The 13,195-nt window shown below is 37.6% G+C and overlaps 1 protein-coding gene across 1 annotated transcript in view; it reads right to left on the reverse strand.

Annotated features, from left to right (window-relative positions):
• RNF150 (ring finger protein 150) overlaps positions 1-13,195 on the reverse strand; it is a 272,530-nt gene that overhangs the window by 86,796 nt on the left and 172,539 nt on the right. The window contains exon 3 of the mRNA XM_004768461.3: positions 1,166-1,237. Within this exon, the coding sequence (XP_004768518.1) occupies positions 1,166-1,237 (72 nt within the window). The remainder of the gene's footprint in view (positions 1-1,165; positions 1,238-13,195) is intronic.

Here is a 13,195-nt window from a genome sequence, read left to right on the forward strand (position 1 = left end):
TGAGATATGGAAACAGCCTATGTGTCCACTGATAGATGAATGGATAAGGAAGATGTGATATATATACATTTAATGAATTATACACACACACACAGAAACTATAATATATATATCATTCATATATATATATATATATACACACACACACATATACATGATGGAATATTACTCAGCCATAAAAAGAGAATGAAACCTTGACATTTGTAATAGCATAGATAGATCTAGAAGGTATAATGCTACGTGAAATAAGCCAGTCAGAGAAAGACAAATACCATCTGATTTCACTCATATGTGGAATTTCAGAAACAAAACCAATAAGCACAGGGGGAAAAAAAGGAAACAAACAAAAAACTCAGACTCTTAATTACAGACAGCTGGTGCTTGCCAGAGGGGAAATGGGTGGGGAGGTGATTATAAAGGAGATTAGGAATACACCTATCTTGATGAGCACTGAGAAACGTATAGAATAGTTGAGTCATTATATTGTACACCTGAAACTAATATAACACCGTATGTTAATTATACCAGAATTAAAAAAAAAGATAGGCTTTGCTCTTGGCTTTATGTCCTCATTCTACAGCAAGAGAGGCTGCTGTAATGACTGTGGGGTTGTGGATGCTAGATTTCAGAGGGACTGAATATGCTTTCTGTATTTACTGCAGATATCACTGGAGGACATCACTCAGCATATAACACATTCCTCCTTGCAAGGATTTATGGAAAAATTTTCTCAAATTGTAATACCAGGAATAACCATCTCGTTTTCATCTTGTGGACACTGCAAAAAGGTAATTAGATATTGTTTGAACATTTCTTCCTTCCTTGCATTGGCTGCTAGAAAGCCCCAACCTAAGTTTGGGATCCATTTTTGTTACACATTTCAGGTAATGTATTTGTCTAAAAAATTTACTCTAGCTTCATCTATTTTTCCTATACTTTTCATTTTCTTATGCTTTGTTTCCAACTGCTTTGTTGTCCTACTGCACGCATTTTATAAATTGTTTTAAATTATATCTAATAAAGATGGGTATAATTACAGACACAGGAGAGCTATTTTCATGGATACCCCTTTTCCTATCCTTCCATCTCTTCTACCCTGGCTGCCAGAAAAGTCAGGGACTTTTCTGACTAGTCCCTCACCATAAAGAAAAGAGTCTGCTGTTACCTTATCACCCTTCTTGATGGTTCTGACCTGGAGCTTGCTGATCGCTTTCTTTGCCGCATCTCCCAGTCGGCGCTAAAAAAAAACCAAAAGCCGCTTGTTAGCAATACAGATGAGTAATTTTTGTCTTTGTTGCCGATGGCGTTTACTAAACCAGGACAGCTATCTCTGAAATCACGCACACGTGGCGTGAATGTTAAGGACAATGGCTGGAAGAGATGGGGCAGTGACGTCTGTGCAAGACCTCTAAAAGACAGGTCTTTTAAGCACTGTCATCGAGAGAAGCTCTTCATGCCCAATGTTAAGCAAGTGGCAAACGGCGTGGAAAAATCCCACCCTACAGTGACTCCAGCACGCGGTACATTTATGCAGACTGGCACATGCACGCAAGTTTAGTAATTTGCCACTCTAGCCACTTCATCTGTGTCCAGGAGATAGCCAATCTGGACCCTTGGAATAAACCTCATGTCCTCTTTTTCACAGTCAGGATTTACTGCGTGTGTATTTCTTTCTATTTGCAGTTTAAGGACTTTCCTTTGCTTATAGAGACCCAGCATAGGTTTATGTATTTCATCTGTAAAGTCCTAGTCCATCACATTCTTGCATGCTAATGTCACCTCCTCTAGAGAGGTTTAAGTGTGGGTGTGCCTAGAGGAAGATACATAAAACATACATGTTCAGCTTAGCAAATAATTATAAAGCGAACACCTGTGTAACCCCTAATGTCGACTAATGTCAACTAATATATTAGCAGTCCCTAAAAAAAATTTTTTTTTTTTGATAGAGAAAGTTGCTATCCTGATGAGCCCTGCAGTCATGCAATGATAGGCCAGTCAGGAAGAAGTGGGGTGGAGGGTGGTGAATTCAGTTCTAATCTGTCCAGATCTGCTGGGGTGCTTGTGAGTTTCCCACATGTAACAGCTCCTTCTTAGCTTTGTGTACTATGACCCTATAACAGATGTGTATTGGCATCCGTGAAACATTTGAAGGCTATGATAAACGAGACAAACATTTAAACGGATTCATCACTTGGTTTCACTAATTTGGTTCCTTTCAGAAACAACACTCAAGCTTCTTTCTTTTCTCTTAAATTGTGTACATATAGTAGTGAATGGTTAACGTATCCTACGTACCACGCTAAAACTTTATATGCAGTATCACCTTTATTCTCACAACAACCCTGTGAGGAAAAAAAAATACTGTTTTATAGAACAAACGGAGGCTTAAAGAGCTTATTTAAGTTGCTTATCATTATCAGTGAATGGTCAGTCAGAATCTGAATAAAATTAAGTCTGACTTGAAAGCTAGAGCTAAACCACCACTCTTATTACTCAATAAACCACCCCAGTCACCCAACCAACGAACGTCTACCCAGTCAGCCAGCCAGCAATCAACTGACATTTGGCCAACCAGCCAACCAACCAACATCTAACAAGCTAGCCAGCGAACCTACCAATTACTGAGCAGCCAACCAATATCTGGCCAGCCAGTTAACCAGTCAACCAGCCATTCAGCCAGCCAGCCAAGCCACTAACCAACCAAGATCTATTAAGTATTTATCATATGGCACTTCCTCGAGCATACAACAGTTAAAGTAAGTAAGCTGAAGAGAGGTGTTCTCCTTGTTAATTCATCTTCTCTTTGATATTTTGTCCTTAATTTCTAAAATGATTACTGGCCATTTTCACAGAAAAGTAAGTTTGGTTGTTACCTAAAAGGAGACACTCGAGTTTATGCAGAAGTCCACAAGTAGCTATCAAACTAAGATTGCAGGAAAAAGAGGGAGTCTATAATGATAAATACCATTATGGCGGGTGAACATTGCGTGAGAGGGAAAAACACCGAGAAGAAACTAAAAAAAGAATAGAACTCTCTGTCCTCTCCTCTTCCTCTAATTACTGTGCGATCATCCTCTGATCTCAACTCCGGCCACTTCTTCAAGGAGCTCTCTTCCCCCATGTCTCCCAAGAGAGACAATCCTTCTAAGTCTATACCTTATGAAACCTGGTCGCTCTGCTTCATAGCACTGTCACAAAATTCACAATTTGACATTTGTTTTTATGATCAATCCCCGTTAAATTGCCTTCATGTAAACTCCCTGAGGGCCAGATTGTGTTTGGTTTTGCTTCCCATTGTGTCCCAGCACCTGGAATAAAGCTGCCTTTGATAACTAACAATCATTCCATGCATATTTTGGATCACTCGTTTTGTCCCAGGCATAGCTCAGGGTTCTGGAAAGAAGGTAGTGGAAGGGGGCACCTGGCTGGCTCAGTCCGTAGACATGCAACTCTTGATCTCAGAGTTGTGACTCTGAGCCCATGCTGGGGATGGAGAACACTTAAAACGTTCTTTTTTAAAAATCTTTTTTAAAAAATGGTAGTGAAAAACACACACATAAATTCCTGTTCTTTTTGGCTTACGATATAGTGGCAATGCCATAAATCGCTGGTAAGTGAATAAAATTTTAAACCAAAAGATTTTTTTTTTAAACATGGAAAACCACCTGTGAGGTTAAGCCAGTTAATGGGAAAATTAATGGACAAATTGTAAGCAATATATGTGGGGAGATAAGAAAGCTGTGAGCTTGGCCTTGGCAAAATCAGTCCGTCTCAACCAAGAGTCGCTTTTCATTGAAGAAGCCTGGAGCAGGAATTGAAGGGAATAGAGAAAGAGCTACCAGGAGTAAGTTACCAGGAATTAAGTACAACAAACCTGCAGAACATTATGTTTAGAATGTGAAATCTGGGGCGCCTGGGTGGCTCAGTGGGTTAAGCCGCTGCCTTTAGCTCAGGTCATGATCTCAGGGTCCTGGGATTGAGTCCCACATAGGGCTCTCTGCTCAGCAGGGGGCCTGCTTCCCTTCCTCTCTCTCTGTGATCTCTTCCCTTCTTCCTCTCTCCTACTGTGATCTCTCTGTCAAATAAATAAATAAAATCTTAAAAAAAAAAAAAAAAGAATGTGAAATCTGGACCCAAATAAACATGTTGATTGTTTATCATGAAGAGCTCAGATATTTTTGCAATTGTGTTAATTTGTTTTTAAGATTTTATTTATTTATTGGAAAGAGAGAGAGAGAACACAGGCAGGGGGAGCATCAGGCAGAGGGAGAGGGAGAAGTAGGCTCTTCTCTGAGCAGGGAGCCTGATGTGGGGCTCGATCCTAGGTCTCTGGGATTATGATCTGAGCTGAAGGCAGACACTTAAGCTAAGCAGAGCAAATAAGTGGCAAATATTATTTTTAAACAACAGTCACAGAGTATACTCAAAGGAAGACCAACATTTCTTAAGGAAGTGAACCAGAAATTATTTTGTCAAAGTTTAATTTTACCTAAAACAATTCTTTTAAAAATTTTTCATAAATTTTTATTGAAATTCAAAGCATAATGGAGTACAGTTTTTTTTTTTTAAACTAATGAAGAGAATGGAATTATTTTTGGTGGGAATAACATTTCCTTTAGCTGGGGTTCAGAGTTAGTGTTTCCTATCATCAGAATCACTTGCTTATCTGTACTATACTGATTACATTGTTTTCTATGCATAATTCTGTGTGATAGCTATTACAAGGGGAAAATAATGAAACACAAGGCATAACCTCTGTTCTCAGGGAATTTGTAATTTATTTGTAAGATTGCTATTGTGGTGAGAGAGCTACCTTGATAATTATAGTACAGTATTACTGCTTTAGGAGAGAGATGAAATAGTTTAAAACTGCCTAAAATAATTTTTAAAGACAAACAGTTCTGAAGGATACAGATAAAAAAGTGAAGCCAGGCACGTCCTTAATTTTATTCGAAAATTGATAGAGTGGCTTATACTAACTTATACTTTCAATATTCATTTTTTCTTTCGACTCTCTTAGTATTCTGTTACTTCATTATGTAACAGCTATTTCTTTTGAAACAACAAGAGAAATGTCACTTTTTAAAAAATGTTTTTATTTTAATCACCTGGTGCTCACCATAGCAAGTGCATGCTTTAATTTCTATCACCCATTTTACCCATTCCCTTACCCACCTCCCCTCTGATAACCATCTGTTTGTTCTCTCTTTTTTTCCCCTTTGCTTGTTTGTTTAAGTTCCACATATGAGTGAAATCATATGGTATTTGTCTTTATCTGACTGCTTTATTTCACTGAGCCCAATACTCTCCAGCTCCATCAATGTTGTTGCAAATGGCAAGATTTCCTTTTTTATGGCTAAATAATATTCCATTGAATCTATAGGCTATGTTTCTCCATCTATTCACCCATCCCTGGACACTAGGACTGCTTCTGTATCTTGGCTACTGGAACTAATGCTGCTATGAACACAGGGTGCATGCATCCCTTTGAATTAGTGTTTTTGCATTCTTTGGTGAAATACCTAGCAATGTGATTACCGGATCATAGGGTAGTTCTATTTTTAACTTTTTGCAAAACCTCCACACTGTTTTCCCCAGGGGCCGCACCAAGTTTGCATTCCCAGCAACACTGCAAGAGGGTTCCTTTCTTCCCACATCCTCACCAACATCTGTTGTTTCTTGTGTTTTTGATTATAGACATTCCAACAGATGTGAGGTAGTATCTCACTGCAGTTTTGATTTGCATTTCCCTGATGGTCAGTGATGATGAGCATCTTTTCATGTGTCTGGTGGCCATCTGAATGCCTTCTTTAGAGAATGTCTGTTCATGTTTCCGGCCCATTTTTAAACTGAAAATTTGGGGGGGGGTGTTGAGTTTTATAAGTTCTTTATATGTTTTGGATACTAACCCTTTATCAGCTATGTCATTTGCAAGAATCTTCTCCCATTCTATAGGCTGCCTTTTAGTTCATTGACTGTTTCCTTTGTTGTGCAAAAGCTTTTTATTTTCATGTAGCTCCAATAGTGTATTTTTGCTTCTTGCTTCCCTTGCCTCAGGGGACATATCTAGAGAAAAGTTGGCCAAGGCTGATGTCAGAGAAGTTATTGCCTGTGCTCTCTTCCAGGATTTTTATGTTTTTCAGGTCTCACGTTAAGTCTTTAATTCATCTTATCTTCATGTATGGTATTAGAAAGTGGTCCAGTTTCATTCTTTTGCATGTTGCCGCCCAGTTCTCTCGACACTGTTTGAAGAGACTGGGTCTTTTTCTCTTCTTGCCTTGTCAAAAGTTATCATCCATATAATTGTGGGGGGTGTATTTCTGGATTTTCTGTTCAATTCCATTGGTCTGTGTATTGATTTTTGTGCCAGTAACATACTGTTTTGATTATTACAGCTTTGTAATATAAATACAAGCCTGGAATTGTGATACCTCCAGCTTTGCTTTTCTTTTTTTAAGGTTGCTTTGGTTATTCCACACAAATTTTAGGATTGTTTTTGTTCTAGCTCTGTGAAAAATGCTGGTTGTGTTTTGATAAGGATTGCAATAAATGTGGATTGCTTTGGGTAATATAGACATTTTCACAATATTTGTTTGTCCAATCCATGAGCATGGAATGCCTTTCCCTTTCTTTGTGTCATCTTCAGTTTCCTTCATCAGTGTTTCATAGTTTTGAGAGTACAGGTCTTTCACTTCTTTGGTTAGGTTTATTCTTTGTTATCGTATTATTTTTGGTGCAATTGTAAAATGGGACTATTTCCTTAATTTCTCTTTTTATTGCTTCATTATTGCTGTACAGAAATGTAACAGATTTCTATAGATTGATTTTATATCTTGTGACTTTCCTGAATTCATTTCTCAGTCCTAGAAGTTTTTTGGTGGAATCTTTTGGCTTTTCTACATATAGTATCATATCATCTGCAAATAGTCAAAGTTTTTCTTTCTTACTGATTTGGAAGCCTTTTCTTTCTTTTTGCTGTATGATTGCTGTGCTAGGACTTCTAGAACTATGTTGAATAAAAGTGGTGAGCGTAGACATTGCTGTCTTGTTTCTGACCTTAGGGGAAAGACTCTCAGTTTCTCCCCATTAAGGATGATGTTAGTTGTGTGTTTTTCAAATATGGCCTTTATTGTATTGAGGTATGTTCCCTCTAAACCCACTTTGTTAGGGTCTTTATCATGAATGGATTTTGTACTTTGTCAAATACTTCTGCTTATTGAAATGATCATATGATTCTTATTCTTTCTTCTATTGATATTGATTTGTGAATATTGAATCACCCTTTCATCCTGAGAATAAATCCCACTTGATCATGGGGGATCATTTTTTAAATGAATTGTTGGATTCAGTTTGCTAGTATTTTGTTGAGGATTTTTGTGTATATGTTCATCAGAGATATTTGCCTGTAGTTCTCTCTCTCTCCTTTTTTTTTTTTTTTTTGTGGTATCTTTATCTGGTTTTGGTATCAGGGTAATGCTGACTTCATTTGAATTTGAAAGTTCTGCCTTTTCTGATTTTGTTTTGCTTTATTTTGTTTTGGCAGCAGTTTGAGAAGGATAGGTATTAACTTCTCTTTAAATGTTTGGTAGAATTTAGATGTAAAGCCATCTGGTCCTGGACTTTTATTTTTTGGGAAGTTTTTTGATTACAGTTTCAATTTCTTTGTTGATAATTGTTTTGTTCAAATTTTCTGTTTCTTCCTGCCTCATTTTTGGTAGGATAAATCATGTCCAATTTGTTGGCATACAGTTTTTCATAATATTCTCTCATAATTGTTTGTATTTCTGTGGTGTTTGTTGTTATTTCCCCTCTCATTTGTGATTTTTTTAGTTGAACCCTTTCTCTTTTTTTCCTGGTAAGTCTCGCTAAAGGTTCATCGATTTTATTGATATTTTCAAAGCACAAGCTCCAGGTTTCATTGATCTCCTCTATTGTTTTTCTAGTTTTTATATTACTTATCTCTGTCCTAATCTTTATTATTTCCTTCCTTCTGGCTTTAGGTATTGTTTTTCTTTCTTCTTCCTTCTTAAAAAGATTTATTATAGAGAGAGAATGAGACACCCCAAGTGAGGGAAGGGGCAGAGGGAGAGAATTTTCAAGCAGACTCCCTGCTGAGTGCAGAGCCCAATGTGGGGCTTGATCTCACGACCCATGAGATCATGACCTGAGCCAAAATTAAGAGTCAGATGCTTAACCAACTGAGCCACACAGGTGCCTTGTTTCTCTTTTTCTAGCTCCTTTAGGTATAAGATTAGGTTGTTTGAGATTTTTCCTGCTTCTCCTTCCCTCTTATAACTGCTTTTGCTGTGTCTGGAAGACTTTGAACTATTGTCTTCATTTTCATTTGTTTCCAATATACTTTTTATTTTGTCTTTTATTTCCTGGTTGATCCATTCATTATTTAGCAGCATTTAATTAACTTCCATGTATTTGTGTCTTTCCAGATTTTTTCTTATGGTTGACTTCCAGTTTCTTGGGGTTCTTGTCAGAAAAGATGCATGATATGACTTAGATTTTTCTGGATTTTTTGAAGCTTGTTTTGTGGCTTAATATGTGATCTATTCTGGAGACTGTTCCATGCACACTTGAAAAGAATGTGCATTTTGCTATTTTAGTATGGAATGTCCTGGATATATCTGTGAAATTCATCTGTTCCAGTGTGTTATTCAGAACCATTGTTTCCATGTTGATTTTTTGTTTCGATGATCTGTCCATTGATATAAGTGGGGTTTTAAAGTCCCCTACAATTATGACATTATTACTGATTAGTTCCTTTATGTTTTAATAACTGCTTTATGTATTGGGTGCTCCTGTGTTGAGTGCACAAATATTTCAGTCGTTTTATCTTCTTGTTGGATTGTCCCATTTATTATTATATAGTGTCCATCTTTGTCTCTTATTACAGTCTTTTAAGTCTATTTTGTCTAATACAAGTATTGCTACTCCAGTTTTCTATGGACATCCATTTGCATGATAAATGTTTCTCCATCCCCTCACTTTCAATCTGCAGGTGTCTTGGGGTCTGAAATGAGTCTCTTGTAGGCAGCATATAGATAGGTCTTGTTTTTTTTTTTTAATGCATTTTATACCTATGTCTTTTGATTGGAGCGCTTAGTCCAATTACATTCAAAGTAATTATTGATAGATATGTATTTACTGCCATTTTATTACTTGTTTTGTGGTTGTTTCTGAAGTTTTTTTCTGATCCTTTTTTGCCTTTCATGGTTTTCTGGTTTTCTTTAGTGATGTATTTGGATTCCTTTCCCTTCTTATTTGCATATTTATTAGCTTTGATTTGTGGTTACCGTTAGGTTTGTATAGAACATCCTCTGCACAAGGCGGTCTATATTAAATTTGATGGATGTTTACGTTTGAACCCATTCTTTACTCTTCTCCTCCCCATGTTTTAGATATATGGTGTCATATTTTACACCCTTTTGTTTTGTGAGTTCTTTGACTGATTTGTTTACAGAGATATTCATTTTTAGTGCTTCTCTGTTTTCTACCTTCATACTGTCATTTTTGGTCGTTCTTTTCTGCTTGAAAAGCCCCCTTTTATATATATATATATATATATATTTTAAGATTTCATTTATTTGACAGAGAGACAGTGAGAGGGGGAATACAAGCAGGGGGAAAGAAAGGGAGAAGGTTTCCTGCTGAGCAGGGAGACCAGTGCGGGATCGAACCCAGGACTCTGGGATTATGACCTGAGCTGAAGACAGACGCTTAGCAACTGAGCCCCCCGGGGGCCCTCCCCTTTAATATTTCTTGCAGAGGTGATTTTGTCGTCATGATTTGCCTTTAGTTCTTGTTTGTCTGGGAAACTCTTTATCTTTCTGTTCTGAATGAGAGACTTGCTGAATAGAATATTCTTGGCTGTAGGTATTTTGCATTCAAACACTTTGAATATATCACACACAGCACACGTGGGAGACACGTTTTGGTGCACAGAGGGGTAGGGCTTGGTGTAAGCAAGTTAGCGAACCAGTGCCTGTGCTGTGCTCTACCTGAAGGTGGCTATTATTTATGCTGGCAGCAAGGGAGGATAATGATGCCTGTGAGTTCCTTTGTACCCAGAAGGGTCTCTCTCTGACCATTGCCTCTCTGGGACTTGCTCTGAGATGAGCAACTAACCTCCCCACTGTGTGCCCCAGGCCTTCCTCAGATCATTGTTTCCACAAAATATGTCCATAGGCTGTTGGCTCTGTCTTTTCTCCAGGAGTGGCCCTAAGTCCTCCAAGCTCTCTCAGAACCAAACATGTTGACCTTTAAAACTCCAGGCTTTAAGGCCCGCTAGTTGCAAGAACTCATGAAATTCAGGCCCTCTTTCCAGGCCAATTGCTACAGGGTTTCATTTTCCCTATGAACTCCTGTATCTTAGTCTGTCTCTTGCCCTTCTCCTTGACCATGGCTCCCTCCCCACCATGGTGGCCTCAATCCATTTCTTTCCCAAAGCATGTCTCCACACTTCTTACCATCTTTGATATGGCCTCTTCTCTACATACAGTTGTGGAGTTCGTTCTGCCAATCTTCAGATCGATTTCTGGGTTACTTAAGATCATCTCACAGTTGTCTAAATTTAATTGTGGGACGAGGCAAGCCTAAGGTCCTCCTACTCTGCTGCTATCTTCCTCTCCAGTCCTCTATTTAAAATAATTCTTTAGCAGATGAAATATGCCCTTCTTAAATGAGAGCATGCAAGGTAAATTCAAATACTACTTTAAACTTTGGCCATGCATTTAACTTTACTTTTGGTTCCATCTGAATAAAGATGAGGTGTCTTTAAAAAAATCCCCTTTCTCTCTTCCAAATAAAGCCATTTCTATGCCCTTTTATTCCCCCCTCCATGCCATTTTAAAGAAAAATGCAAGCTGTCTTTATCTAAGGGGTAAAAAAGTGTCTATTCAGGAAATGTAAAACAAGTGGACATTAAGGTGTCAAGGATTATGGCTAACAGCGGAGGTAATGGTTAAGGAATTGGACAAATTCCATTTTTTGGCATTCTGGTGGCTGAGGGTTGATGAGGTTGAGGAGTTCAGTGGAGGATAACATCATTTGGGAGTTCCCAAATTAGCAGAATTAACAGATGAAGAAATGCAAATAAAAAGGAAAATAATCAAGTCCTCTTCAACATCTTTAAGGTCTGTGAGGCCTTCCTCCCTAGAAGCCCCAAGATATCAAATGATTCATAAAGGCAGGAAAACACGTTTTCTATAACTATTCTGAAAAATGGCATAATGACATTCCTTTCTCTTTCTTTTTCCTGTGGAGTTCCTTGAGTCAAATCTCATTCCATATGTTATTGAGAGACAATACACATATACCTCTTTTGAGGAAGAAAAGGATAGCATTTTGGCAGAAGCTGATGAAGGCTATGAAAATCTGCCCCACCAGTGGAGGAACAGATGCTTTTGATTCTTGGAGAATACAAAAAAATCAACCTCTGAGATATATATATATATATATATATGGAAAATTATGCAACCATGTAGTGCTAGATTTTTTTTTCAGTAGGAGTTCTAGATTAACAAAATAAAGGACAGAGCACCATAAATTTTTAATGATGCTATGGCCATTTGCATGTAGTCAGACCTTGTTGGTATGTGCATATCTCTGTTTCTTTTTAGGTGACATGGAAATCACACACAGAAATATTGACCTTTGAACTAAAAAAAAAAAGTTCCACTATCGACAGCTGTCAGACTAGTATTTTTGGATTTCTAAAATATAAACTAAAGAGATAATGGGCAAAACATCAACATTCTTAATAAAATGGCCCAAACAAAGTAGTGGCTTTTATAATTGATTCTTTCTGTCTTTGTGTTTCTTACCTGTACCAAGTATAAATGAGACCTAGGGGCCATCCTACATTTGTACAGATCTATTTCAGGCAGGGTTCCTCCGCCTTCTCCATAGTGCTCCCATGGTTTTCTCTAACACAACTGGACCCAAATCATATAATCCATTAAAGACTGTCAGGAGTGGGACCACCTTGGTAATTAGATTCATCCACCAATGTGATTGGAACAGGTTTAAGAAAATATTTATCAGGATTACTGCTTCCTTGACAACAGTGAAGATACACAGCTTTAGAGGAATATAAATACAGAACTACTTATTAACAGAACAAAGTCCTACCTAGACACCAACAAGGATGGTAAACGACATACTCCATTCAACCCAATACTTACAGTTATGTCCTAAATATTTAAGAAACTGAGAAAAATAAGACACTTTCTTCTTGTTCCCCTCTGTGGATAACACAGATATGCAGTGAGGTTGATAAAAGAAAAAGAAAAAGAAAAAAAACAAAACAACAATAACAACAACAACAAAAACAACTAAGAAGAAGGATGCCAAAGCATAGCATCAAAATCAAGTTCATGTTTTTCGATTTCATTTGACTAGATAAATCTGTATCCTATGTGTTCCTTTTACCTGACAGCTTTATTTTATAACCATGATTATTATCATTATCATTACGACAAAGTGGAAAAATACCAAATGTTCTTATGTTCTAGGTGAAAGAAAGGCATTATAAGCACAAATGTTGTTGGTCCCAGTTGTCTGGAAACTCACATGGGCCACAGGTGACTCATGCTTCCTCCCCTGCTTTCCTACATAATAATAACCCTTCCAGGCCTGGCTGATATGACAGAAATCTTTGCACAGCTAGTCTAATTTTTATGACATAAGGCACCGCTCCATAAATCTAAAAAAATGGATAAAGACTTAGACTACTCTGATGGCCATGGTGACCTCATGGAGCGGTGACTTAAGGCTATTTGCATACATACAACATGAAGTAAAAACATCAGGGTTATTTTTTGTGGGAGGTGTTAGAGAAGAGAAGGCAATGGTTTGGAAGTTAGAAGATCCAACCTTTGGTCTTATTTCTGTCACTAACTATGTGACTTTGGCCAGGTCACTTAAACATTGTGGGCCTTAGTTTCCCTTATTAGTAAAAGGATGTATGTAAAACAATGTCATTTTCAGCTTTACCAGCTTAGGAATTTATCCATGCAGAACAGAACTTGGGATCAAAGATCCCTTCAGATCTGAATTACCTTAAAAAAACAAACAAACAAAAAACCCAAAACAAATCCATGGCGAATTACTTCACTGAATACATCATAGATACAACATAGACTTTGCCTTGGGTGCCTGGGTGGCTCAGTGGTTTAAGCTGCTG

The sequence above is a fragment of the Mustela putorius genome, unplaced genomic scaffold, assembly GCF_011764305.1.
Source record: "Mustela putorius furo isolate JIRA1106 unplaced genomic scaffold, ASM1176430v1.1 tig00000083_pilon_pilon_pilon, whole genome shotgun sequence".
In the NCBI taxonomy this organism is placed as follows: Eukaryota; Metazoa; Chordata; class Mammalia; order Carnivora; family Mustelidae; genus Mustela; species Mustela putorius.